This window comes from Alosa alosa, chromosome 3, assembly GCF_017589495.1.
Source record: "Alosa alosa isolate M-15738 ecotype Scorff River chromosome 3, AALO_Geno_1.1, whole genome shotgun sequence".
Classification (NCBI taxonomy): Eukaryota; Metazoa; Chordata; class Actinopteri; order Clupeiformes; family Clupeidae; genus Alosa; species Alosa alosa.
In genome coordinates, this window is record NC_063191.1 from 24,026,204 (window position 1) to 24,052,802 (window position 26,599).

At 47.3% G+C, this 26,599-nt stretch overlaps 1 protein-coding gene across 18 annotated transcripts in view; it reads right to left on the reverse strand.

The window, feature by feature from the left end:
• zmp:0000001200 (dedicator of cytokinesis protein 9) overlaps positions 1-26,599 on the reverse strand; it is a 77,818-nt gene that overhangs the window by 35,422 nt on the left and 15,797 nt on the right. For 11 of the 18 annotated variants that reach the window (XM_048238655.1, XM_048238654.1, XM_048238649.1 and 8 more), the window contains exons 1-3: positions 17,624-17,803; positions 5,813-5,929; positions 1,103-1,192 (exon numbers count right to left, since the gene is read on the reverse strand). In XM_048238655.1, the coding sequence (XP_048094612.1) occupies positions 1,103-1,192; positions 5,813-5,929; positions 17,624-17,803 (387 nt within the window). Of the gene's footprint in view, positions 1-1,102; positions 1,193-5,812; positions 5,930-10,061; positions 10,358-17,623; positions 17,804-26,599 lie in introns of those variants that run through there. The other 7 variants (XM_048238651.1, XM_048238650.1, XM_048238663.1 and 4 more) reach the window with 2 other exon arrangements.

The window sequence follows — 26,599 nt, forward strand, 5'->3', positions numbered from 1 at the left end:
AGGCAGAGCGCTTGGTTTAGGGGAGCCTCAGTCAGTCCTCAGCAGACAAAAGCTGCTTTCACAGAGGAGCTCCCGCTCCGTGGCAGGCAGAGATGGAGACTCACCGAGCCCACACTCACACAGCAACCCACAGTGCAGGCGATCAACAAGAGGAAACCCAGTCGCCTACCCCACCACCCCCAACCCCCCCCCCCACCCCAAACTCAGGGACGCACATCTGCTCACTGTTAGACATTCCAGTGATATGAACAACATCATCATCGTATTCGTGTCGAAGAAGAGGGGTGTGGGGTTTACGAGAAACGGACTGACAGGGGAGTCCTCGCGCTCCTGAGCGGCAACCTGATCAGGAGGAGAGGAGGGGAGCTGTCCAGTCTCTGGGAGGGGCGCTGTATGCAGCTGTTCTGCTGAGGTCACATTGTGCTTGACCGTGTGCACGTAGCCTACAGCAAGCCCTGGCTCTCCTTACAATTTCCCTCACTAAGGTGACAGGGTTAAAGGTGCCTTCAGCTGCACTCCATGGATGTAACATAGCACATATTCTCAATGTTAGAGCATGCTACAACAAAGCTTAATCAGAGTGGGAGGAACTGGCTTCAACTCATAGAAATGTCATCCCACTCATATACTCATCAACTGTTCACGTTTTGACCCTTGGAAACATTCTTTTCTTGTCAACTGGACAATTTCCATGCATGGGCCATTATTCCTCCACTGATGTCTCCAGGACAATAAAACACCATTGTGTCACAAAGTATGTGCTAGGTGAAATGGGAACGTGGCTTGGCTGGATCTGGGACTCCATAAACAAAGAGGAAATCATCGGAGCGCAGAGTGTGCGGTCCAACATGTTTCTCCGTCCACTTATCTGGTGAGGACTGCCATGCACGTCAGTGCCAGGTCAGGAGTTGGGAGGGAAAATCCAGCAGAAACTGCTGGTGTAGCTCAAATGCCTTTTGGGATATATGGTGCACCAACAAGTAATAATGAAGGAAACTGTATGCCAACATTTGTTAAAACCCATTGGGCCATTTTGGATTAATAGCACAGGGGCCCATGTTGCCCTTGGAAAGCAAAGGTTTAATGGTTGGAATGGACTTACCTCTTGGACGAAGAGACTCTGAGCCTCCCTCTCTGCATTATCAGGCACTGAAGGGTAAACAGTCCTTATTTGGCGTCTTAGAGTTGATATCTGTTGGATGAAGACAAAGATGTTTTAATAAGGTGAAATGACTGTCTCAGAGAAAAATCTGAAAAATAGCAATAGAATGATTTGGTGCAGCAGAAAGGCACTTCAGTGTGGAACAGAAATGTCCATTTGAAGGAACTCTTTTCCCTAGACATTTACGTTATCATTTCACAAACTGACATTTTCACATGACAATGTGAGCTTAGCTGCTTATAATTTCTCCCCACGCTACTCCAAATATTATTCTAGTCCACAAATGCTCTCGCTGGTCCTCCCAAGCAGCCGGCGAAGGCAGGATGCTCCTCCGCATTGTTCCACTCAAGAGCCTGCAAACACACCCTCAAACTGGCAACCTTCCACCAAATACAGCAAACTCTCCAGGGACTTGAACTCGCTATTTCTAAACACCTACAATCCCTTACAGTAAGTATTCTCTTGTTAACATTAGATGCGGTCTGTCCATGTGTGAAAGGGAAGCAAATCTGACAGCAAAACAAAGCTCGAAAAGCCCCAACTGACTCACATCCTATGGCAACAAAAATTGGTGTCCGTGCTTTTAAAGATTACTATCTAAAATGACCCACTTAAGAAAGAATGGCACAGAGGATTTGGGATTCTTAAAGTTAATGCACATTTCAGGCAATTGTTCAGCTCTGAGGTAAGCATTTCAAAGCCTCAATAAATCACTTCTCTTCTCTGCCTTGCCAGACCAATAGCCCTGCTATTGTAATTAACTCAAATCTTCCACAAAGACCCAGCGTAGATTTATTCTACTTTTCCACCAGGCCTCTAAAACCAATTGAGTCCAATGAAACCAAACACAAACGAGACCAAAGGAGAGCCTGAACTGAGACAAGGCTTGAGCTCAACTGGGACATAAATACACCATTTGACCTTTCTGCTCGAGAGGGGATATCATGAACCATTCCATGACATCTGTTGCACTGAATTTTCTGGGGCATCAATCGATTTTCTCCTAGGATTAAGATACTACTGTATGATTTCCATTCGGATTCCTGGTTGCAGCAGAAGAATATTAATATCCAATCTTCAAATAAAAATAATTTTAACTGCCTTTACAGTTCCATTTGTTCAAACAGTTACAGTCACTTGAGTATTACTAACTTAACAGATGTCAGTGGCTAATGGAAAGACTTGCTCTTTTAACACTAATGTGGGCACACACAGAAGCACACACACAGACACACACACACACACACACACACACACACACACACACACACACAGACACACACACACACAGACACACAGACACACACAGACACAGACACACAGACACACACAATATTCCTGTCCCTTTAAAGTTTAAATGAAGTCTGGGGCCCCTTCCAGAGATCCACGCTGTGAAGCCCCTGAGCAGTGCCAAAGCTCTGGGTCCAAGCAGCCCCTGAACACAATGAGCAGTTTCTATTTGTGAACCTTGAGAGCTCTCGCCTTCCTCCCCACAGTTCAGGCTTCCTGCGAGCGAGATGCTAATCTACGTGAGGTGAAGTGAGGTGAGGTGCGGAGACGGGAGGAGAGGAGAGGAGAGCAGAGCAGAGCAGAGCAGAGCAGAGCAGAGCAGCGGGGATGCCATGCGTGCAGGCCAGAGGGAGCCAGGAAGCGGGCAAGAGGAAGCACAAGGGGAAACGAGTCTCCAAGGAGCGCCGGCGGAATCTTCTGGAAGGCTCTCATCAGTGGTGGAATTCAGCGCTACTCAAAACAGGGGCCATCCACACCATGAAGGGCCACTGCTGACTTACAGATTACATAAATACGGTTTCCTTTAACAAAGGTTGCCTAACCTGCATTCTGATAGAATCATTCCTAGTATATAAAACCTCAAAACCATAGCAGGCAAGGATTTTAGAGCATTCTGACAGCACTTTCTGGTGCCTTGGCTCCAGGACCAAGCCTGAAGTGATTCAGGGTGAACCCTGTGCGAGTTCTTGTCCTGGTAAAGCCCATCCCATATGCACACAGCCCAGCATACAGGAGGTCCTGGCAGCGCCCTGGGACATCAAACACACAAGACTCCCCTGCCTGGCGTGTCAGTGATAGAAGCCATATGGCGATAAGGTAAAAAAAAAGACTAATTTTCTTGAGCAGCTGAGGCTCTGTTCTTAGACATCTAATTTGATAACACGCTTGGGTGGAAGGCCTTATTTTCTTCGGCCCCGGGCGGAGGGAGGGGGGGGGGGGAGGAGGAGGTGGAGGAGGGGAATGGGGGAGTGGAGGCCGTGTCTGCTGGTGTCTTCAGAGCCGAGGCGAGGGGCTGGCTGCCAACAGCGGGATTTACAGAGCAGCTGGCCACAGCAGCCAGCGGTCCGACGCACTGAGCGAATGTATTCCACAGGGGCTGGCCTAGATAGCCAGCGCTCAGTCATCGCTGTCTGCCAGAGGAGCCAAGAGTGGAGCACCAGCATGGCAGGTCTGTCACAGTTGAGGGCGCCGCGTACAATGTGGGGCGGAAGAGACTAATCGCTCCGCTGAGGAGCCTGAGATTTATTTAGGACCAAACAGATGTTGTGCTCAGTCATGGTGTCTTGTCATTCCCGCTCTGTCTCTGTCTCTGTCTCTCTCTCTCTCTCGTGCACTCTCTCTCATTCTCGCTCTCCCTCTCTCACATGTCATCACCTGTTGTTCTCCTCACAACGAAAGGCTTGTACCCGGCCGGCGCTCAAATGTCAGGGGCAAGCGCGTCGCAGTGGAGCCCCATGAAAGAACAGTGACAACGGTCAAGGCTGCGTCCATGGACTGTCCAGCTGTCTGACCTTCACAGATGTACCTCACCTCACTTCAGCCGCCCCTCTCCCACCAGACCCTGGCGGCACTCCCTCACCTAGCACAACAACACAGAGCCCCATTCAGAGCCAGTCAACACACTCAGATCTCTTCTCGCTCTCACTCACTCGCGCTCATATACCACAGAAAGGAACTCTGAGATTAGTCATCTGGGTACGGCCCCTTGGTCTCCCCTACACTTCATCACATTAACGTGGATTGTAAACCATTAGAAAACCCAACAAGTAACGGATAACGGCCGACAAGGTGACCTGTTCAATGGAAATAGCCGAGACATTATTTCCATTGAACAGGTCACCTCGAAGGCCGTTATCCCGCTTATCTCCCATTTGTATTTATCTCCTGTATATTTAGAATATAATTTTATCTATGACTTTCTTTAAATTCAGGAATCATGCGCATGAACTACAGAAAATAACCTATTACAGCTACCGTTACACTTCTCTCTCTAATCTATTTTGTACATCGTTTTTCCAATATCTTTTCCGCTGTCCATGACTTGACAATCAACCGTTAATTAGGCTACTTTACTACTGTTTTTATGGTTACCATTCATAAGCGCATTGATATGGAAAGGTGATTCAATTTTTTTTGGAACTACTTCAAAGGTAGCCTGTTATACGAAGTTAATGGCCACCCCATCAGCCAATCAGAGAAGAGAATCCCATTGTTAAGGGAGATAATCACATCTATTCCAAATGGAGAGGAAATAAAAGAGGAAGATGAAAATTAGATGAAAATTTTGCAAATGGTATGACTCATGCAGGGACTAAATCTGACTTTTAATACCGTAGATTTTTTTTCAATGTAAAGAGTCTGTGACAAGCTGTGAAGAACATTATGGACACTCTAACAAGGGAAAGTCTTACTACTGGACAAACAGAAATAATAATGATTCCATTCCCATCTCATTGTAAAAGAGTCAGGGTCAAGTCTGTGGAAGTGTCTCTAACTCCCCTCTTCCAATGTGTCCTCATTTCCTGAGGTCTGGGACCTGGGTGAGGCTTGGGTTTCAAACTTTCCAGCTCACGATTCACATGTGCTATTGATGGAAAGTATGATGGTGGCCAAGCCCTGTTGAAGGCAGCCCGCGATAAACCCCTCTCTATCACAACATACAGATCTGCTCAGGAATAAATACAGCAATGTGCCCAGCGACCACAACCCTTCCTCTTGTCCGGAATGAATCCAAATAGATGGAAACTCCAGTTCTCAAAAGACAAAAGTAGTGACAGTGACTTTTTATTGGTCGATCTATAAAACACACTAGGACTATGTCTCATGGTAAACTATGAATATTCACTTTTCTCCAGGTACCTCACATAAAATGCAAACATGTCATCTGAATATTCAATGTGACCTGTCAATCAGAAGCTACTTTAGCTTCTAGCTTTGAAAGACAGGGAGGTGAGGAATGCGTAGCTCTGATACTGAACCATTGACCCAGAGTGTTGTTGACTAACAACCATTGGTTCTATTTTGACAGCTGTCAGACACAGCCATCTGAGACTTCAGCAGCGACACCCTTCACACTTGGGTTTGCTAAGAGGCAATGCAGCTAAATAGAAGACTCACACTGACCCTCAAAATAAACCTGTTAAAACATTGCCTGAAAGCAAACAGCCATGTGGGAATGTTAACTACCTCTAAGTGGCAGCCATGAATTCTAAAAATGTGTCACTTTGTGCTCTCCCTCTCTGGTTGTTTAAGAACATACACACAGGAGAGCACCCCACACATCACCTTCAGAATGAGAGAAACATTTCACAAGTAGAACACAAGTAAGAATTTTCTGTGGAATTTCCAAATGGTTCTCACATGGAAGTCCTCCAGGGGGAACTGCAGCATGTCCCGGAGGACATCACTGAGGATCTGGGTCTTCCTCTGGACCAGCACGCTCTCATAGTCCAGCGGCTCGATCACCTTCGGCTTCGCCTGGAGAAGAAAACAAACAAACAAACAAACAAACAACACAAATCCAGTTAGATCACACCAACAGTAATCATGAGGCCGTGAACACGAGGGTCAAAAGGTTGGCTGATTTCTGGACACCGTCTTACTGAGTTCAGTCAAATCAGGGTCTTCACTGCACGGTTGGTTCTATTACTACTTTTGGATTCGCAGACCCTTAAAGGAAATATCTTAATGTTTCTGACACATTTATTTTTTCCTCACGTTCTCTTTGTCCTATCCCATCACGAGTGCCATAAACGTAAAGTGAAAGAGAAAGAGAAGGGAAATGTGAGATAGAGTGAGAGAGATGAGTGGGGGAAGTGGGTGGTAAGTGATATTGTTGCTGTGCTCTCTGGGGCTCTGTTGGCTGATGGGACGGAGAGCAGCCGCATCTCAATGCGCAGCAGATGTGATAACAACTCACACAACCCGCCCCAGCATAACGCTGAATTACTCCACAGGGGAAAGCTTTCGAAGAGCAAATCTCCTCTGTTCTTTCTATTGTTTTCTTTGAGTCAGAATTCACCTTAGAGGGAGAGAGAGAGAGAGAGAGAGAGAGAGAGAGAGAGAGAGAGAGAGAGAGAAAGAGAGAGAGAGAGAGAGAGAGACAGAGACAGAGAGACAGACAGAGAGAGAGAGAGAGAGAGAGAGAGAATGCTTTGTTGAAACTCAAATGATTCGTGCCTTTTCTCGGGGGCAGAGTGGGAGGTGTGGTGTGGTGTGGTGTGGTGTGGCGTGATTGTGGGAGAGCTCCAAACATGCAGATGGTACCAGTCTCTAACACCTGATTCACACACACACACACACACACACACGCTGTACATTAAGCAAACTGTGACATGCAGTGCTGACTGTTCCTGCTCACACAGAGAACACCGACAGTCCCACTCAGGGGGAAAGGGAGGGTCCATCTGAGTCCCACACACACACACACACACACACACACACACACACACACACACACACACACATCTTCCTGAGCAGTCACAGAGAGACCAAATGGCCAACATCATGCGCACACACATACTCAAGCAGTAACAAAAATACCACCCAACTCTCAAAGCAACACTAAAGCACCTTTCCTCTGTCGCACGCATGCTATTTGTTTGTTTAGCACTGGCTTTGCAAATAACATGTCCACAGACACGGCAGAGTATGTTGCATGATTTAATGAAAGTATGATGTATTGCGACATCAGAAGCAAGTAAATTTGTAGTTTCTTATGTCTCATTACATTCGAACTACAGATCCGCTACCCGATCTGGGAAACTTACACAGTGCGGTTATAGCCGATAGAGGGCCGCAAAGCGAATACAGAAGTGCTATTCACCCTGTTACGAGTTGATGAACCACTGAAACGATTTTGGAAACATTATATTAGGGTACAAAAAACTCTTTGGTGTTGCTTTAACTTAGAGATGCAAACATCATGGGGCGTACAGGAACTTCAAACAGAATATGATATAGCTGTGTTTTAATGTACAGACCACCAACAAATATAAACAGACCCCCGATCTTGCCTTATGATCTATTCTAACTCTGTTGTGTCCTGACTAGATGGTGGCAAGATAGGACATTCAGCCTAAATAATTCAACTGCTGATCAACAACATCTGAAAGAGTTTCTGTAAAACCTACAGAAGGATTTTATGTCTCTGGACAGAAACACACGTATACGGCGTCATGATGAGGGGGCCTCCGGTCGCTGGCCTCCCTCGCCGTGTGCTGATGAGAGGCCTGAGCAGATACGGTCGAGGCACAAGTGTGTGTGCACGTGTCAGGCAGTTTCTTGGCCTGCTATTAAAGTGTGAGAGTATGTGGGGCTCGGCCCCAGCGTGCTGCCTCCACATCTGGGCCCCATAAAACAGACGAGTGACCTCAGAGGGAGAGTCTTGGACACAGACCCACTCCAATAGGCAGCACTTCCAGACCAAATAGCACGTAGCAAACCAGCTTAGGGTCCAGTAAGGGCAGAACTCTCATTCTCATCTCTCTCTCTCTCTCTCTCTCTCTCTCTCTCTCAGGGCACTGCGAGGATGGCGTCTGATAGCGATCGCCCCGGCCGCTCGTCTGTCAGCGCCCAGTGGCTTCATCAGACCGTGTCCAGGTGAGAGAAAGCACTTGGGCACGCATGCCCACACACACGCACACATATGCAGGTGTGTGACTGACATGTAAGGCGGCTTGTCTGAAACGTTAAGATAAAGACAAGGTGAGAAGATGAAGGACAGTGAGCAGGTAGGTAGGCAGGTGAGTCAGGAAGATTACAGGGCTGCTCAGAGGTACCAATCTTGTAGGCGCCCACACTTCAGAGACACAGAGTCCAGAACAAAACAAACAAACGGCTTCCGCTGGCAGCTGATGGAATCACAGAACAAGGTGTCAAACCAAGCATGACATGATGGCTCCCAAACACACACACACACACACACACTCGTAAAACTATGGTAGTGGAGTCGGTTTCCTCCTGCATGGTGACTACGTAGATGGGGTTTAATGATCAACTCCTAGGTGGTTACCAGAGTGATGAGAAAGGGCTGGATTGGAGGGCGCCTGGCCAAGTGTCACATGGCTGACAGGTGACCGTATTCCCTTTGTTGCTTAATAATCAGCCAGACACCACAGTCACTCTGGTGTTGTGTACACAGTGAATCAGACCAGTGAAATTGCTTACTCAGTGATACTACCACAGTAATACATGGAAATATCACTCCAAAAGGTACAACCTGAAACTCATCTGACAAATGCACTCACTTTGAGGAGATTATGTCCATTTGTTTAACAAAAGCATTGAATCTCTTCTCTATTATATGGTCTAGTTATGATGACACCCCTCAGACAGTTATTAGCGAGTAGTAGAGCTTTAATCCTCTCACCGGTCTGGTATGCCTGCGCCCATTCTTCCTCTTCCCCTCTACCTCTCCCTCGCTCTCCCTCTCCATCTCTTTCTCTCTCTGCCTCTCTCCCTCAGGAGCACACTCCTCAAGCCTCCCCATCAGTGCTGATGTGTTCCATATGCCACATGGAGTGACCATAGAGCCGGCCAACCACAGCAGAAAGGCCCACTCACTCACAGGAACACCATCAGCACCCTCCTCTCCCCTTAGTGACCACAGGCCAGGGCACTGCAGCCACTGACAATCCTCTGGATGAAAAGCCCATTAGCTTCACAGTCTGGAAGTGTCCAAAATAATTGCCAATATCCTCCACATCTCACCCTTTGCCACAGTATCTATTACAATGCTACAAGACTTAATTTAGAACTGGCGCCCAGTTTCCGGAGGATGGAGAGATGTGGTGGTGTGGCTCTAACAATGAAATGGCTTGCTTGGCTCGACACAGTGCACAAATGAAGTGACGCAAATCACTAGCGATGGAAAGGCCTGTTTTAATTATTTATTTGCTCACTGCACTTTTATTACCAATATCTTTCTCGTCTCCCATGGATGACACATTTCAGCTATCCATCAGAGTGACAGAGTTGACATTCCAACAAAGTCGCCTACAGCAGGCTCCAGAATGAAATCACAATCTGAATCACTCACCACTAAACAACACTGACTTTCCAACTCTTTTACACTGAGAGATTTCTGTCAAGGTAAACATGAGTGAGAGTAGCTTTCAGAGGGCTGAAGTGAAACCTGGCGATTTGTCCATGTCAGTGAGAATGACTTTTGAGCCACAGAGGGAAATTTTACAAGCGTTTCCTTCTGAAATTAACTCGTCCAGTCACCCGACTCATCTCCACAGCCAGCCACTGCCTTGTCCACAGTTCCCCTTCAACAGAGCACACAAAGCACTTCTGAAACCTGAGCTTGTGTCATTGTGTGGATTAGACCTCAGATCCCACACTGAGGGCTGGTCCAGAACTTTTAAAGTCTCCTCAAAAAAACCTCCACACAAACACACATACTAACAGAACTGAATAAAGCTATATAATGACATCACAACACAGGAAAAGAATAATTTACCAAAACATCCTGTTCTTCACACACTGAAAATCACAGTTACACAATGCCCCATCAGTTAAAGCACATGTCAGAAGCCCTGCTCGCACAGTAACATATATCCCACTAGCTGGACCGACCCGGCCGGTCATCAACTGAGTGACTTACCACCACCTGTGGCACCGGCTCCACCTCAGCCTCTGCAGCGGTCAGGCTCTTGTACTGCTGAGGAGACTCAATCACCAGCTCCTTCTTGGGGGTTTTGTTCGCTCTTCCCTGCATGGTCACAGTCTTTCCCTGTCCAGAACTCTCCACGCGGTGTTCCCTGAGGTCAGCACCAGGCTAGCATGTCCAGCGGAGGGACGGCTGTCAGCGGAGCAGCGCTGGAGTGGCTCTCCAGGGCAGCCAGGCACTCTACAATGGGGCTGCTCACTCGCCAAGACCCAGCCTCACACACTCATGCACAGACTCTGTCTAGCACACACACACACACACACTCACAGTCGGCAGGGAGAGGGGTGGCCCCTCCTACACTCAGCTGTGCTGCCTGGGGGAGTTACTACAATTTCACAGTCACACACTCACACACACACAAACACACACAAACACACACATACACATACACTAACACACACACACACACACTACATACTCCTCCTTCTACCTGAGTCATCTGACCCCATGTCGTCCACCTGCAGGTTAATGACAAAGTCCTAACAATAGTAGACAAAAGAAGAACATTCCACTGTCTCCACTGACTATGAAGAGACAGACTGGACTTCCATGTGCAACAAGAGGGAAAAGTTATACTGTTTCAATTTTGAGATATGTGAGAGGGAGGGAGAGAGAGAGGGAGAGAGAGAGAGAGAGAGAGAGGGGGGGAAGCAGGGTAAGAAAGAGATGTGTGTGTGTGAGTCTGAGATATTGAGAAAAGGACAGGACTGTTGTTAAAATATAGGACTAAGAATAACCTGCAGCAACTCGTTGATAAAACAAATAATGTGCAGCAGAGCACAGACTCATAAATTCACTAGATAAAGAAGATACAGTGAGCACACAGAATTGGACATACTACAGGAAACTCACAGGAACTGCGACCAGTGATTTGCCTCATGCCAAAGACACACATAATCCTCCAGACACTACAGATTTAACTTGTAGTGGGATCCCACAGGATAAAAAAGCCTTCAAAAAAATCCTGACCCATATAGACTCACATTGAAAAGAACCAAACTATGGCTTGGATGATGTGAACTTATATACAATACATTCTTACATCTACTGTCCAGAGAAACTAGTGATATAGGATCTGATCAAATCACTACCAACTTCCCTTCCTTCCCCACCAAGAGATTGTCTTTCCTCCAAATGCGGACCAGATTGACGTCTGTTCTTGGCATTTCTGTATAATGGAATTTGTAAGGTGAAGGCTGGTGTCATAAAGATATACTGGGCTGAAAATTGATAGTGCAGTTCACCCGTGATGGCCCTTGACACAACACTTTGGCCCCGGAAACTTTTTATTCACACAACTGCCTCTTGGATGTCCCACAGCTCAGATATGAGGGATTACGCTTGTCTCCTGTCTGGGAGAGCACGTGTTGACCTGTGTGTGTGTGTGTGTGTGTGTGTGTGTGTGTGTGTGTGTTTGTATAGGAGGGAATGTACAATGTTGATCCATCTGCTGGAGGGGCATTCCTGAAGGGGGACACCCCACTCAGGCTACCTCCGAAGAGGGTCCGGAAGGTTTCCTCTGGAGCAGAGTGGAGCTGTGGGGGGTTGTGTGTTAGTGTGTATCTCTTTACACAGCAGAGCTCCCCCAAACCAGACTGGGGGAGACAGACAGCCTCTGACGGGTGCACCTGCAGCTGTTTAACACCTCCTCCCCCACCTGTCACCTGCCCGTGAAACTCCAAGCTTAGGGCCCTCATGTAAACAAACACGTAAAAACTACTACCCACTAGCTTTTAATCAGGAAGTACACACACAGGCCTCAGGCCTGGCTACAAGACCGCATGTCGCTGGCAGTCCTTGTCTGAGAATGACTGAGGAGGAAGTGTGAGGGTGAAGTGTCTGAGAGGGCTTAGGACATGACGGCCCTCTGGGCAGGATGAGTTACTGTCCTCAGCCTTCCTGCCGGACGCCTCTCAACAGCGGCAGCACAAGTCTGAGCCTCAGCAGTGCCTTCCTGTCCGATAAACACTGTCCCTCTGCCACTAGAGCGAGTTCAGTTTTGTCAAAGGGTTTTTTTTCCTGGAATTTTTCCCCCACCGGTTTTTGTTCAATGATTCTCTGAAACTGAAACTCTGTCGTGAAAATTGGTTGGCATGTAGCCCCACTAGCCTGATAAGGAATAGAAGCTTTTGGTCCCAGCTGCAAGTTCGAGACCTTGCAGTGCTGTGCATATCTGGCAGAATGTGATGCATGTTTACAACACAAACACGCATCACATTCAGCCAGATCTGCGCAAAATTCTAGACATACACACAGCGATGTACATCTGCAACAGCCAGTGTCAGAGGTGTACTTGTGCAATGCGGATACAGGTGAATACTCGGCAGTCGCCAAAGTATACTTTGTTGTTGCAGACTGGTCTTAGTGAAGTACTGTACACAAACCTGTACTGACACACACACACACACATGCACACACACTATGGTACAAATCGATGGTTACGTATGTAACCGCGGTTCTATGAATTTCGGATGACCATGAGAAATTCTAATCTAAAGTCTAATCTGATTCAATGAGCGGGAGCTAAAAGTGTTACTGTCAGACTTGGAGAACGGCTGGATGAACTGGGGAAAGGTAAAACTCAACAGTTTAACTCAAGGGGAGGTGGGAAACGAGTGTAATTCCCCAAATGGTGGAATATGTGAGCAACAGTACAGACCTACAGTAGTTGCAGGAGTAGGGGATGGATAGAGGCTGAGAATTATTTTCTTCGATAGTACATGCAACACCATGCGGTGGCCATACTATGTGCCACTATGTGATGCATCTATTTTTTTTTACTATCACACAAGGTATTTAATTCGGAAATGTGGTCTCATTTCATGCTACAAACACGTTTTTAAAAAGGTGATTTACAATGATGGTCGACGTCATGACTCATGAGACTTTTGGAAACACTTTGTTATGCAGACGATCTTATGGTTTTCTGGAGTATGTATTATCCTGTGGTTTGTGTCTGTGGTGTTCAATCCAGCAAATAACCGGATGATTGTCTATAGGAACACAGAGTCAAACAAACAAGCAGAACACACATTCCTTCAGCATAACATTAAGCAACAGAATGGCTTCTGGGTGTGGACGTGGGAGCAAACGAAAAAAAAAACCTCGCTCATGTGGACACAACACAACACACATCACAGCTAGTTTTCACCCAGCACGTCTCCTCCGATGTGTTGATGCTTTGATCAAAGTACCATGAAGGCTGGCCTGAGGAGAAGCAAAGGAGTGGGGACCTGCTGATTGGCCCGCTCTGCTCCTATCGGCAGCGGAGGGAGATAAGGCAGAGTGCACTTCAAAGACACTTCCTCTCTGCTCCACAGCCCCTACACACTATTTCCATATGGATGGCAGCTCGCCTGCAGAGAGGGGCTGCTGGGATATCTGGGGAGTGTTGAATATGGGGCCCTGGCAGTTCTGTAGTGCTTCAGAGGATGGTGCGTATTGTTTTAGCAGATCCCAGTGCCTCAGCATACAGCATTATGTGTGCACTTAAAAAAAACAGAAAAAAGTCTAAAACTCTATTCTCATTGCAGGTTATACTATGGTAAACAGGAAATAAAATAGTACCACTGGAAACTAATGGCCAGAGCAAGCAAAACACTTCTTTAGAGGAAATGTGTTTTTGTGTATGTATGCGAGTATGTATGTGTATGTGAGTGTGTGTGTGTGTGTGTGTGTGTGTGTGTGTGTATGTGTGTGTGTGTGTGTGAGTGTGTTTGGTGAAATATATGGCAGAAATGCCATAGGAAAATGTTCAATTATCTCATCCCAACTGGCTTTTCCATTGCAGATTCTTAATAGTCTCATTAAAGGTATAGCTTCCTTTTTCCTCCTTTCCCAGTAGTCCAGTTTAGCTCTTTTTATTCAGCCGTGTCATCGCTGAAGGCTCAGACCTCTGTTACATAAAACAGCAAATCCACAATGGAAGGGTTGAGTGATTACTAAGAGTGCCCGTTCTTTTTAATGTCCCCCAGTGCGTCCAGTTCCTAACTAACTCGGAGGAACTTCAAATCCCTCAACTAAAATAGACTCATGCTCTGGCTGGCTTACACCGGACACCCCGTTCCCGCCATCTAAGACTGGGAAGCACTGGGGCGGAGGGCATTACGTAACGGACGCTTGATGCAATAGCTGGGGCTTCTCAGCAAGTGACGGGGGGGGGGGAACACAAAGGGTGTAACCTGGAATGCAGCAAAAACAGACTTCCATTCCTAGAATCAGGGGCCAGTGATCAGGCCATTTCCAGTCAAGCCACAGGAGAGATCAGAGGCCGTCAGGTGAGAGAGAGAGAGAGAGAGAGAGAGAGAGAGAGAGAGAGAGAGAGCGTGACTAAGTTAGTCTTAACGCCTGAAGGAATGCACAGAAGGAAGGGCTGTGTGCATCATATGGGATAACTCCAGCCACAAATGACGTCAGATGAACATCACAATAGACTTGTGTGGATTGTGACTGAGCGTTCTGAACTTCCTTCATCAAATCAACAACAACCCCCTTTGTTTTTGGGAGAGCGGAGACGTTTGTGTCTTGAGCAGGGCCAAACGTATTGTCTACGGCAGGACAGCAGCCGGGGGAGAGGCAAACAAAGCCTGCGTTGCATGGCCAGGGGCCGAGGGGCCGGGAGTGGGAGATAATGCTCTCCAGCTCCGGGCCGGTGTGTGTGGGAGAAGCCCACAGCCACAGAGTGCGGTTGGAGCACCACGGCCTTATCAGCACGTCTGGATTCCACTGTCCCAAGCGTCCGCTGTTGCCGCGGTTCGACTTTCGGCATGCCGTGGACGTCAGAGGATGGGATGGGCAATCAGAGCGAGGCAAATGGAAGCCTACAATGGGCTCTTGCCCCAGCGCCGCTGGGGTTGTTTTGCTGGGCTGCGCTCACGCTGCTGGCTGGCTGGCTGGCCGTGCGAGACTGGAATGAGAGCTAGCGGGCCATTGTTTTCTCCTGGATGTGCTGGGGAACGCCCAGGCCCCGGGTCTAAAGCACTCATTATCAGTATGCGCCGGTGTCAGACTTTCCACTGGCATAGTGGTTCGAAAGAGGAGAAGTGGAGGAGACAGAGATACAGTAGGGAGAGAGAAAGAGGGGAAGGAGAGAGAGAAAGAGGAAGGAGAGGGAGAGAGAGAGAGTGGTGGTGGGTGGGAGAGTGAAAGAGTATTTTTCTGAGAAGTGTTGGCTAGAAGTCAATATAGTACACTCCTTGCACGAGTAAACAGCAAACGCAGCTCTTTCTGATGAAACTCATGCACACATAAAAAGCTAGTAGCATAAGCAGAAGAATGCTCAGTTCTCATAATTGGGAGCACATGCGCATGCTGAACGATGAAATTAAAGGGCAATGAGGTAATTCCACATCCAAATGACTTAAGCTAAAGACCCACACACGGCTCTGTGATATCACGCATCGAGTGCATAACACCATGGCTAATTTTAAAGATACAGACCAGACCAGACCCGTTTTCTGATCATTTTCCTTAAGCGAATAATAGCACGGTTTTCACAGCCTGGATGTTTTGTAAATATAGAAAAGTGCGCCATTTACTGCATGCTGTTGATAAACCGTGACTCTACATTCAGATGTGCCATTATTTTTAGCGTCAAGGTGGAATGTTCAAGATGGAATGTTTTTCTTTCATTTCACTCTTTAGACTTCAAACAGGTGAATTGTTCATCATTGATTGGTAAAGCATTACTTAAAGCTAAATGCTAGTGTGAGTATTCAGGAATGCATGTGAGAAACATCTGAAAGTGTGCCCTCCTAGGCTCACCGCCTCGCTCCTCCTCTCGCCCACGCGCAGGAATGGGCCACTACCTTTCCCTAAACGGGCCTGAATTTCCTGGAGGAAGGAAAAGGGTGCGCTGCAGTAATCAGAGCCTGAGTAAAACAACAGAGCCGTGGCCTCTCCAAACAAAGCCAGGCTAATGAGCGTGATGGGGGCAAGCAGAGCCGGACCTCTCATTAGCTCGAAGGCCATGAGTGTAGCAGGCCTGCTGACCTCTCACCCCGCGCCATATACCACACACTGAGACCCGCAGAGACCAGAGCTGGGGGAAATTCACAGGACCTGTGGTCGTCATATTTAGCTACACAACACCACCCACCAACCCCAAATGGAGCTAGTCGAACAGGATATAGTCGTTATTGATTGATTGTTAGTGATTTCATTACGTAACTGAGCAGCCTCAAGAGATTTACGGTATGATGGCAAGTTAGACGCTTTACATTCCAACGATTAGCAATCAAAATAGATAGAAATAAATGTCACAAAACCAATCCATATTGTCAGTCATATCCAACTGACATGCCTGTCATCCAAATACACATATGGGCCCACTCCCATTTCTCCAGCAGCCATATGCTTATTGCACTTATACACCTGAAGATCCTAATCCAATAACATCTCTGCTGCTAACCACAGGCAATGTAACTCATACACTTTAGAAATGTAAGCATCATTGGAGTAGACAGAATGAGGAAGACTAGCAGTTAGGGTTTACTGGCAACAAAGTGGCAGCGCAGGCGTACCAGCTAAGCCCACCACAGCCTTGGCAAAGCCAAAACCGTGACAGAGTTCAAATCCCCTGCGCTGGGCCAGTGCAGCAGGGAGTCTATTGATCTCAAACACACTCACACCCCACTGAGTCTGCAGATGAGGGCTTATTCTGCCAAGCATATCAAGGAAGCAAAGGAAGAGGCTGCTCTAGTCCTCACACAGCTTTGTTTCCGTGAATATTTGTCCAAATGTGGGTTATGCAGTGAGCCAGTGACAAACCCAACCCACCACTAACACCAGTGCTCTGCTCTGTTCTACTGAATAATTGATCAAATACTATGTGACCTTCTCACTGAAACAAAGTAGTTTGCGTGTAAGAGCAACCTTCAACATGAATTTATGAACACATTTATTCGAATCCCCCAAATGAGAGGAAACCCATCACATCCTCAGAAAAAGAGATGTTTGCCATTGTGTTCAACCATCAAACCATGCAGGGGCTGACACGGACTGCAGAAACCTTGAGCAATTCCCCCACATAATTCTGAGGTTTTAAATTGAGAAAGAAAAACTCTGGAGATTTAGCAAGAAAATTGTTCCCCACTGCATGACAGCTTTAATCTACACTTCTGCAGACTTTCTGATTTAGGGAGCATGTTTGGCTCTTGAGCAAACAGAAGAATCTGGGCAAGTGTCCCCACAGCCAGCCCCTGTACTCCTCACAGCAGAGTGAAACAGCAGTGCAGTAGAATGCTGGATGGTTGTATGAACACATGCTCACATTAAGGTCACATTAGATCCAGGCAGCATGCACATGTATGTTGCCACGCACAAAGATACACTTACACACACCCACACCCACATGCCTGTATATACACACACACACACACACACACACACAATCCTTGATACAGAAATGTAGATCAACCCACATGTGGCCACATTCTTACAAACAAAGACATACCCCAACATACTCCGTCACACACGTCACACACAGACAGACACACCTTTGCTGCTTTCCTCGCTGGCCACGCTTGAGACTCCCTGCGGCTGCACGTGGGTTCAGACTCAGAGTCGGACTCAGCCAGGTGACCCGTTACGGCCGCACGCTTGCAGACGTAGCCACAGTTCCTCTCCAGGACCGAGCGCAGCCCATCAAACAGAATCATGCTGGTGGTGCAGCCCATAGCTCCACCAACTCCACCAGCACATCAGCACCAACCCCCACCAGCCCCACCAGCCCCACTAGGACTCCCCCCTCAGCAGAGCCGCCGGTCCCCGGAGCCAGGATCCCTCAGCAGGGAGCAGCACCTGCTGCACCTCCCATCCCTCAGCCGCTCCTCCTCCTCCTGCTTCAGCCCCGGAGCTCAGTTCCAGCTCAGCTCAGCTCGGCTCCAGCACGGGGCTCCGGCTCGGGCCAGCGTGGAGCAGAGGAGATGGCAGCAGCAGAGAGCAGGGGCGAGGCTACCGACTGATGCCACGGCGCGCGGCGCGCGAGTGTGTGAGGAAGACAGAGAGAGAGAGAAAGGGAGGGAGAGAGAAAGAGAGAGGGAGGGAGAGGGGGAAGTGGGGAATGAGAAATAGCTGAGAGGGCGAGTCTGAGCAGGATGAACTCCTCTGGAGAGACACAGAGATGAGGGATGCTGAGAGGGATGCTGCAGCTTCAGCCAATGTTAAGCTTCCATCCCCCCAAGACACACAAAACATCATACATAAAACAAAACTCTCTTTCTCTCTCTCTCTCTCTCTCTCTCTCTCTCCCACTCACTCTCTGGATATCTCCCTGTTTCACTCTCTTCTCTTCTTCTCTTGTGCCATTTCATTCAGTCTAGCTGACAGGATTTCTTGCCTTTTCTTCCTTTGTCTTCACTTGTGGCATTTGGTCTGTAATTCTCAAAGACAGCTTTCAAAACCCACGTTGACCTACTTTCATTTAACCTCTACTGACATGTTCAATGCTGGTCAAATTAAACATTTTATTTTCATTCATGTAAAAAACTAACACCAATCCTGTCAGGAATGAGAATTTTCTCTCTGCAGTAAAACCAGATTGTCCAAGCCTTTTACAATTAACCTATTTAAGTCCTGTTTCGCTTCCAGACAGATCTGCTTGTCATTATAATTTTGGGTTGCAATAATGTCAGAAATGCCCCCTCGCAGTGAAGCTTTGATGATTTGGAGCATGTTTTTGCTCAAGGCAATCTCATATTTACAAAACATGCCACAGACATGCAACGACTTAAGCATTTTATGCAGAGACATCAAGCAGTGACTATTTCTAAATAAAAGATTAGCTTGTGGCCAGATCAGGAAAAGCTGTGCTTGTGGTTTTGCCAAGTGCATAATAATTTGGGAGGGGGCTCAAAGAGCCACACATAAAATATAAAAACTTAGTTAATAAGATGACTGCAAAAAGGGGTGAATTGCTCATTCTCATACTCACATTAGCACTGTTATGACAAACCTTGTCCACAGTGATCCACAGGGAAACGTAGCTGTACTAAATGCCAAAGAGTTTACATTATTAGATTGTTCATTAAAGAGAGAAAGAGGGGAAAAGAGAGAGAATGAGAAAGAGAAAGAAAGAGACAGAAAGAGAAAGAAAGACAGAGAGAAAGAGAGCAAGTGTGTTTTGACAGCATCTGCTGGTCTGCTGGATGACACACCATATCCTGATTACGGGTGGGGGTGGATGTAGCAGTGGGGGTAAACTGAGAAACAGGACACTGTCTCTCTCCATGTCCCCCAGTCTGATCTGGAATACCCTCCAGGGGTGCGTTTCCCAAAACCATAGTTGCTACTAGCAAGTTGGTTGGTAATGGGAAATTACATTGCAACCAACAAACTTGCTATCTTAGTTAGCTATGGTTTTGGGAAACGCACCTCAGGATAGCTTTCTGCTCCTACTGTAGACCTCCACTGCACCACACCCATCCTATCTGCTCCAATGCAGTGTGGAGAGCTCAAAGCCTGCGACAACCAATAACATTGATGACGAGAGCTTAACATTTCCTCAGTGGAGCTTTAGATGGATCTAAATGAGCCTGGAAGTCATTTGTTTTCAGAAAAGTTCACATAAAGATAGCTTACATTACATTACTTACTGTACATTAGGTGACATACCTGTTTGTTATTCCTACTGTATGTATAACTGTATAAGTGTTCCTATGGTTATTCAGTGGTTGAGGTATGCAGCTAAATGCAGGATGTGATATGTCTACCTGACAGAATGCCTTGGGCCAGTGCACTGCCTGGGTAATGGCTAATCCACTGTTGGCTTCCCTATAGGGGTCAAGGAAACTGTTGAAAGGTCAAACATACCGCTATTATGCTTTAGTGCAATTTAGCACACCAGTAGAGCCATTAGTCACTAGGAACCATTACCATACAGTAGTTGCCTAAAGGACAGTCATATAATGGCATTGTAGACTGCAGGGCACTTATAGACCCTTTCAACAAGGTAAACAAAAACAATGCTTGAACGTTCTATTTGGGCCCCAATCTACTTCCTCTGCATTAAGATAACATATGGAATGTTAAAACGGAAGCCTTGTGGGGCCAACTATGATGCTGATAATGGAACTCTCTTGAAAGGGTCCATAGCATACCCTATCTTATTCAACGTGTTTCACACCTTCAAAAGCATCTCAACATGCACAAACCTGAACGACAGTGATTGGGCCAGTTCTGCCATCTAGTCTGTATCTTTATACTTTATAGCAGGTGAGGACACTCATCTCCTAACAACACAAGATGGCCTGTTTGCCTCCAGCTGGCTTCCTGGAGAGAGTTGATGGGAGCAGCAGAGAGGGGCTTCTCCCTCCATGTGCATCCCACCAGCCAGCCAGTCAGGCAGGCAATGGGGGCAGTGGTGGGACTAATGTTATTTGCAGGGTTCAATAAGAGAGCAGGGGGCAATAAAGCAGGACCTGAGCCCCTTGCCCCCCTCTCTCCACTCCTCTCTTCAGCTGAAAAGTGCTTCCTCAGGCTGGCTGCTCAGGAGCTCTGCTCGCCTCACGAGGAGCATGAATATTTCAGCAGCACTTGACACACTCACCTACATATGATTCGGAGGTGGGGCTGTGGGGTAAAGGCAGCTGAGATGGAGAGGTTGAAGGAAGCATACATGAGCAATTTCCCTGCATTGATTGTTCAGAAATAGATCTGCTCATCAATCCCCCTGGCTGTTCCTGCCTGTGGAGCCCATCTCTCCGACCCCCCTCATGAATAAAGCCAGCAGAGGAAACGCTACTGATATAGTGCTGTCTGCCATATCCAGTTTCAAAGGCAAACTAAATCAACCTCTCTTTATGGACCCTGCAAACAAAGGCACACAGAGCACTATCCTGACATGCCATAACAGCATGATAATCCAGCAGAAGGCCCATCTACTGATATCTCATAAGAGGCTGTTATAAAGTGTTTCTAGGGAGCCCAATGGCTTCACTCTGAAATCCCCTAAACAATACTTATGGAACTCCATAGTAAATATAACACAATATCCTGAGGTGATAGATGGCTCACGGCTCGCTCACATTCACACACATTTCCTCTCCTTTCAGAGCACTCACAAAAACTCACAATCCATCCTCAAGGACCTGCTGATAGCTGAATGACACTGAACAAAGAGAACTAAAGCAGGTATAGTGCTGTTTACACACGCAGACCGTGATTCATCACCTCACACTGGGGTACAGTGTGACTCAGACGCAGCACAGACTCAGAAGGGCAGATTCCAACCCGTCCTGTACAGGCACGTCTACAGAGCGGCTCCCGTGCAACATTTACGACACAGCCGAGAGAACAGCCATGTGTTGACTAGGCGACTACAGCCAGCCGAGAGAACAGCCATGTGTTGACTAGGCGACTACAGCCAGCCGAGAGAACAGCCATGTGTTGACTAGGCCACTACTGCGCTCCATTAGCAGCAGTCATGTGCCATAACTGAATTTCTGCCTCACTTTGATCCTTCATTTAAACATTCTTTGGATTTTTTTTGTCCAGTTTCGATGGGGCGTCTCGGACAGTTACTAAAACAGTGTGAGGGGCGGCTTCCCCTGGATGGGGGCTGTTCAACTCCACACAGCAGCAGGGGTACAGTAACACTAGTGATACCTACTACTGTACCATAAGTCTGTCTGTCAGCAGAAGCAGAGCACATAGATGTCTGCATTGTCAATTCTAAATGGGAGGAGTGATCGAGGAATCTTTCCTAACCAGGCATCTACTCCCCCCTGCATCCTCAGCATTGATAATCAATCGTTTCCTGAACCCTTCCCTGGACGTGACGCTTCCCGGAATGAAGCCCCCGGTGACCACCCCATCCCCACCCCCACCAACAACCACCCACCCACCACCCCATGTGTGCACTGATGACCACATGGACTCAAAGCCCATGGCAAAGCAGGGCAGCTGAGGACTGCAACAAAATATAGGATAATGAATAACACATAAATATGCTGGAGACCAACTCAGAGGTTGACACCCCAGCCATAAATACCTCCAGCACAGCAGCAGTGGCAGCAGGAGCAGGGCCAGTGGTGGTGCTGACGCTCCAGGAGAGAGGAGAGGGAGGGGAGGAGAGAGGGAAGAGGAGAGAGGAGAGAGGAGAGGGGAGAGGAAAGAGGAGAGGAGAGAGGAGAGAGGGGAGGGGGGGGGAGAGAGGGAGAGAGGAGAGGGGAGGAGAGAGGGAAGAGGAGAGAGAGGAGAGAGAGGAGAGGAGAGGAGAGGGGAGAGAGAGGAGAGGAGAGGAGAGAGGGAGAGGGCAGGGACAGACAGTGGGTGCTCTGGCTCTGTACTGGGCTGTTGAGATGAATAATTCAAAGAGAGTCATCTGCTGAGTCACAGAGGGGCCCCCACACCCCAGAGGCCTCTCGCCTCCTGCACCCGCAACGTCAGCAGCTGGCCCTCACAAGCACCCCACCACCCAGACCTCATCCAGCTCGGGCTACACCAATAGAGGCTCTGTCAGATAAGTGAGTACTGTAAGTGCAGGTGAGAGTGGGCTGCATCATAGTGAATGGAGTGGTGCTCTGGCCATGCCACAAGCTTGTTTACCCTGATTGGGAAAAGGAAGCATAAACAGTGGAAGTGTGTTGTGCTGAACACTTGAAAACTGCCAACGAAGGCACTTCTGGTGCGGTAAGGACGGGGGATTTTCACCAGTCCGCTCGCCCTTGTGTAACATACAAGTGCATCCCAAGATAAACAGCCATATGAAAACTAAGATCTACTCAGACAGCAAGTGCTATTTCTGTACTTGATGACTGATCCCCCGCACGAAATCTGCAGAGCTGTTTTCAGAGAAATTGGGATGAGCCAAGGTCACCAAACCGTGTTGACTGGGAGTATGGGTGGAGTGATACATCCGTCACAGCACAGGAACTGCAACTCTAAGAAAGGGGTCTTTTCCTTCTCTGTCCACACAGACATTTCAATTGCATCTGTGAACACCTCCTGCTCCCCTGGCATGAGTGTGTGTCGATGCATCACCACTGCTCTAATTAAATACTGATGACAGTGATTCAATCTACTAGCGACACAATCATGGAAGCAACCAAGGGCGTAGGTTTGGTCTCAGCTTTGGTGGGGACACATCCCCAACTCCTGTTGTCACGATACCGACATTATTGTTTCAATACCAGTAGTAAGTGAAGAATCTCAATTTCTATACTTTTGCGATTTTTTTAAATTTGATTTGGTTTGTGTGATTTGTGAGATCATTTACATCAGTGGTAATCATAGAATTTGATTGACCCTCCACATACACAGACACACACATACACATAGAAAGTGATGGTTGTCATAGTTTTCTATTTCATATTTTGGAATTCATATAAACGTTATATTGTTAATTATTTATAGTATTTTATGATCTGCATAATTACTAATAGATAAACATATTTAGTAATTTGAATACATCACATTGATATTTAAATTATTAGGCTACACTCGTCTTTAATATGATCACATCTGTGGTGTGTAGGCTAAATCTAATTGAGTGCCTGTCACTTTGAGTAGAACGTGAACGCAATTAGCTTTCAGTCTCACGGTTTTAGGCTAGTGAAAAATAGTTTTTGCAAGGATATGTGGATTCAATTAATCCTGTTTGCTATGCCATTAGATAAAATAAATGTTCAAAAAACTAACAAGTCAAAGAAAATCTTTCTGGGATCAGATCATAGAAGAGATATCTGGTGTCTCGCAATGTTCATTTCTATAAGTATGGAAATGCACCATAGTTTATCTTTTATTTCTTTGCATTGTGCAGGCTACATTCACAAATACCTTAGCCTACATAAACAGAATATAGGAACAGGAAAATGTCTCGGATCCATTGTTTATTGCGGCTGCAAGATTGGTAGCCCACTTAAGTCAGTGATGGTGACTTCTATTCTGTGCTATAGCCTATGCGACTGTCCGCGAGGCACACCCTTATTCAACATGACTCCTAACTTTGGTTGAAAGATTACAGAAGCTAGGTTTAGCTGTGACAATATCCTGGGTAATATCCTAACAACTAATGATTTCACACAGTAAAATCCGCATTTGAAAGCCTGGTCACCAGTTGCCAGTTTGTATAGTTATTTTGCTTACTTCGACTCTGCATAATGAAAAAGCTTTGTATGTCCCCGTTCTTCTTCTTGGGTGGCATAGCTGATCTACAAATCACAAAAAGGCAAACATGTACATGCTGAAGGGAAAATGGAATAGCAAAATGTTTTACTCTGGCCTTTTATGGGGTATGTATTGGCAGACAGCCCTGGTAACTTACTGTTGTCATTGACACACACGCTGGCTTGACTGCCAGTGCAAAGTGACACTCCGTGCGTGTAGCGTGCGTGTCCGATAACCCTTCCCCCTCCCCCTAGGTTTTTCAGCCAATCAAATGACGACGTTTCTTGTACTGTCGTGCTGGCTTTTGGATTGATCAGCAGCACAAATGAGTTCGCTAAAATATTGGTGGGGACAGTTGTCATCTTAAAATGGACTAGTCCTTAGCGTCCCACTCTAAATCTACGCCCATGGCTGCAACCTTGAATAAATACTCCTCCATAATGCAGCATGTAAATAAGTCTACTCTATTGTTAGACACTATTTATTACACAGGCTCTTGTGATCGATCCCACTTAGCAGTCTGAGTGACGGGGCAGTGACTGGAGTCACACACTCTGGGGAGGTCCGTGTGTGATAAGTAAGTATAAGTATAAGTATATACTCTTTTGATCCCGTGAGGGAAATTTGGTCTCTGCATTTATCCCAATCCGTGAATTAGTGAAACACACTCAGCACACAGTGAACACACAGTGAGGTGAAGCACACACTAGTCCTGGCGCAGTGAGCTGCCTGCAACAACAACGGCGCTCGGGGAGCAGTGAGGGGTTAGGTGCCTTGCTCAAGGGCACTTCAGCCGTGCCTACTGGTCGGGGATCGAACCGGCAACCCTCTGGTTACAAGTCCGAAGCGCTCACCAGTAGACCACGGCTGCCATTCTTCTTGCCTGCTCATTCTCCAGCCTCTCTGGATGGCCGTGCCAGCTGGAGCGCCAGTGTGGCACATCTGGAGCGTGTGAGCGGTGTCACTGGCCTGTAAACAGACCCAGATCACATTAGGCCTGCACGCTGACGCCGAGTGTGTTTTAGGCAGTGTGCTGTCAGGCTGTTTGAGGGAAAACAATGGGCCGCAGCTCATTACACGGATCAAAGCTGCCAGCACATGTGGCCAAAACGGGTCAGGAGGCTTCCACTTGGTTCCAAAACATAGTACTTGTGAGAGGGAGTTTGTGTGTTTGTGTGTGTGTGTGTGTGTGTGTGTGTGTGTGTGTGTGCACATGTGTGTGTAAAGAGGGTTTATGCTTCAGGAGGAGTTGGCAGCACATCTGAGGGCCTTCCAGTTCAGAGGTTATACCCACAGCTGGTTGGAATGTCCAGGCTGGGGGTTGCAGTGTGGGGACGGTGGTCACAAAGGTAGCAAAGCAGATCTCATCCCCTCTCTCTCCCTAGTGCGGAGGGCGGAAGGAGAGGGCCACAGCTGAGAGACCCCGGGGACGTGCAGATGTGGACGGGGGGAAGCGGCTGCTTCCTGGAGCTGTATGGCTCATGTCACAACAGGCCCTTCTTTTCTGTCCACTCAAACCCTGTGAACTTTATCAAAAGGGGTCACTTTCTCATCAAAAACTACGGTCTCTGATGGCATGCCTGGCTTCACCAGAAGAGTGGTATCATTTAACAGCAACCCCTAATTTCTGTGCCTTACAACCTCAAAGCAAGGCTGGTCCATAAATGAGATACTTTTCTGTTACAGTGAACAGTTCAGTTTGTGTTACAATGAGCACAGGTGTCTGCCACCACAGGCACTACCATATGGAGATCCTTTCAGCTCCTCGTTCATACAAAGGAGAAAAAAAGGCCCGACTTTGACATGCACATAAGGACTTCATCAGACAAAGCCCTTCTTTCAAAACAGTAGCGGACACCAAGGTTACCTAGCCCCTCAAAATGGCACTTCACAAGTCAAAGGGGCCACATCCGCTTCCCCTGTGCTCAGTATTTTGGGGATGGTTTATTTATCCCAAGAGGAGAACTTAAACCTACTTTTCATGAGGGACACTTTTTCCTGTGCTTTGAAGCATTGCCACCAAGACCAGCAAAAATAACACACATGCAAAAAAGTGTACATGTGTGTACTCTCTTCCCAAACACAAACCATAAACCCGCACACACACACACACACACACACACGTGAAATACACACATACACACAGGCATGCACTTTTTAAGATCAAATTCTGCCGCTGTCCTTGTTTTGCTCTTAGATCCAGTTTTGCTTGAGAATGGAAACAGGATGCTGTGTAGTGCTTTGTGCCAGTGTCAACAGATACCCACCTCATCCTCCTGTGCCTTCTCTTACCCCTTCCCATACACCCCTGCCCCCATCATCTCCTCACCCAGTTCTTTTCCCTCTCCACTCCTCACTGTCACCTA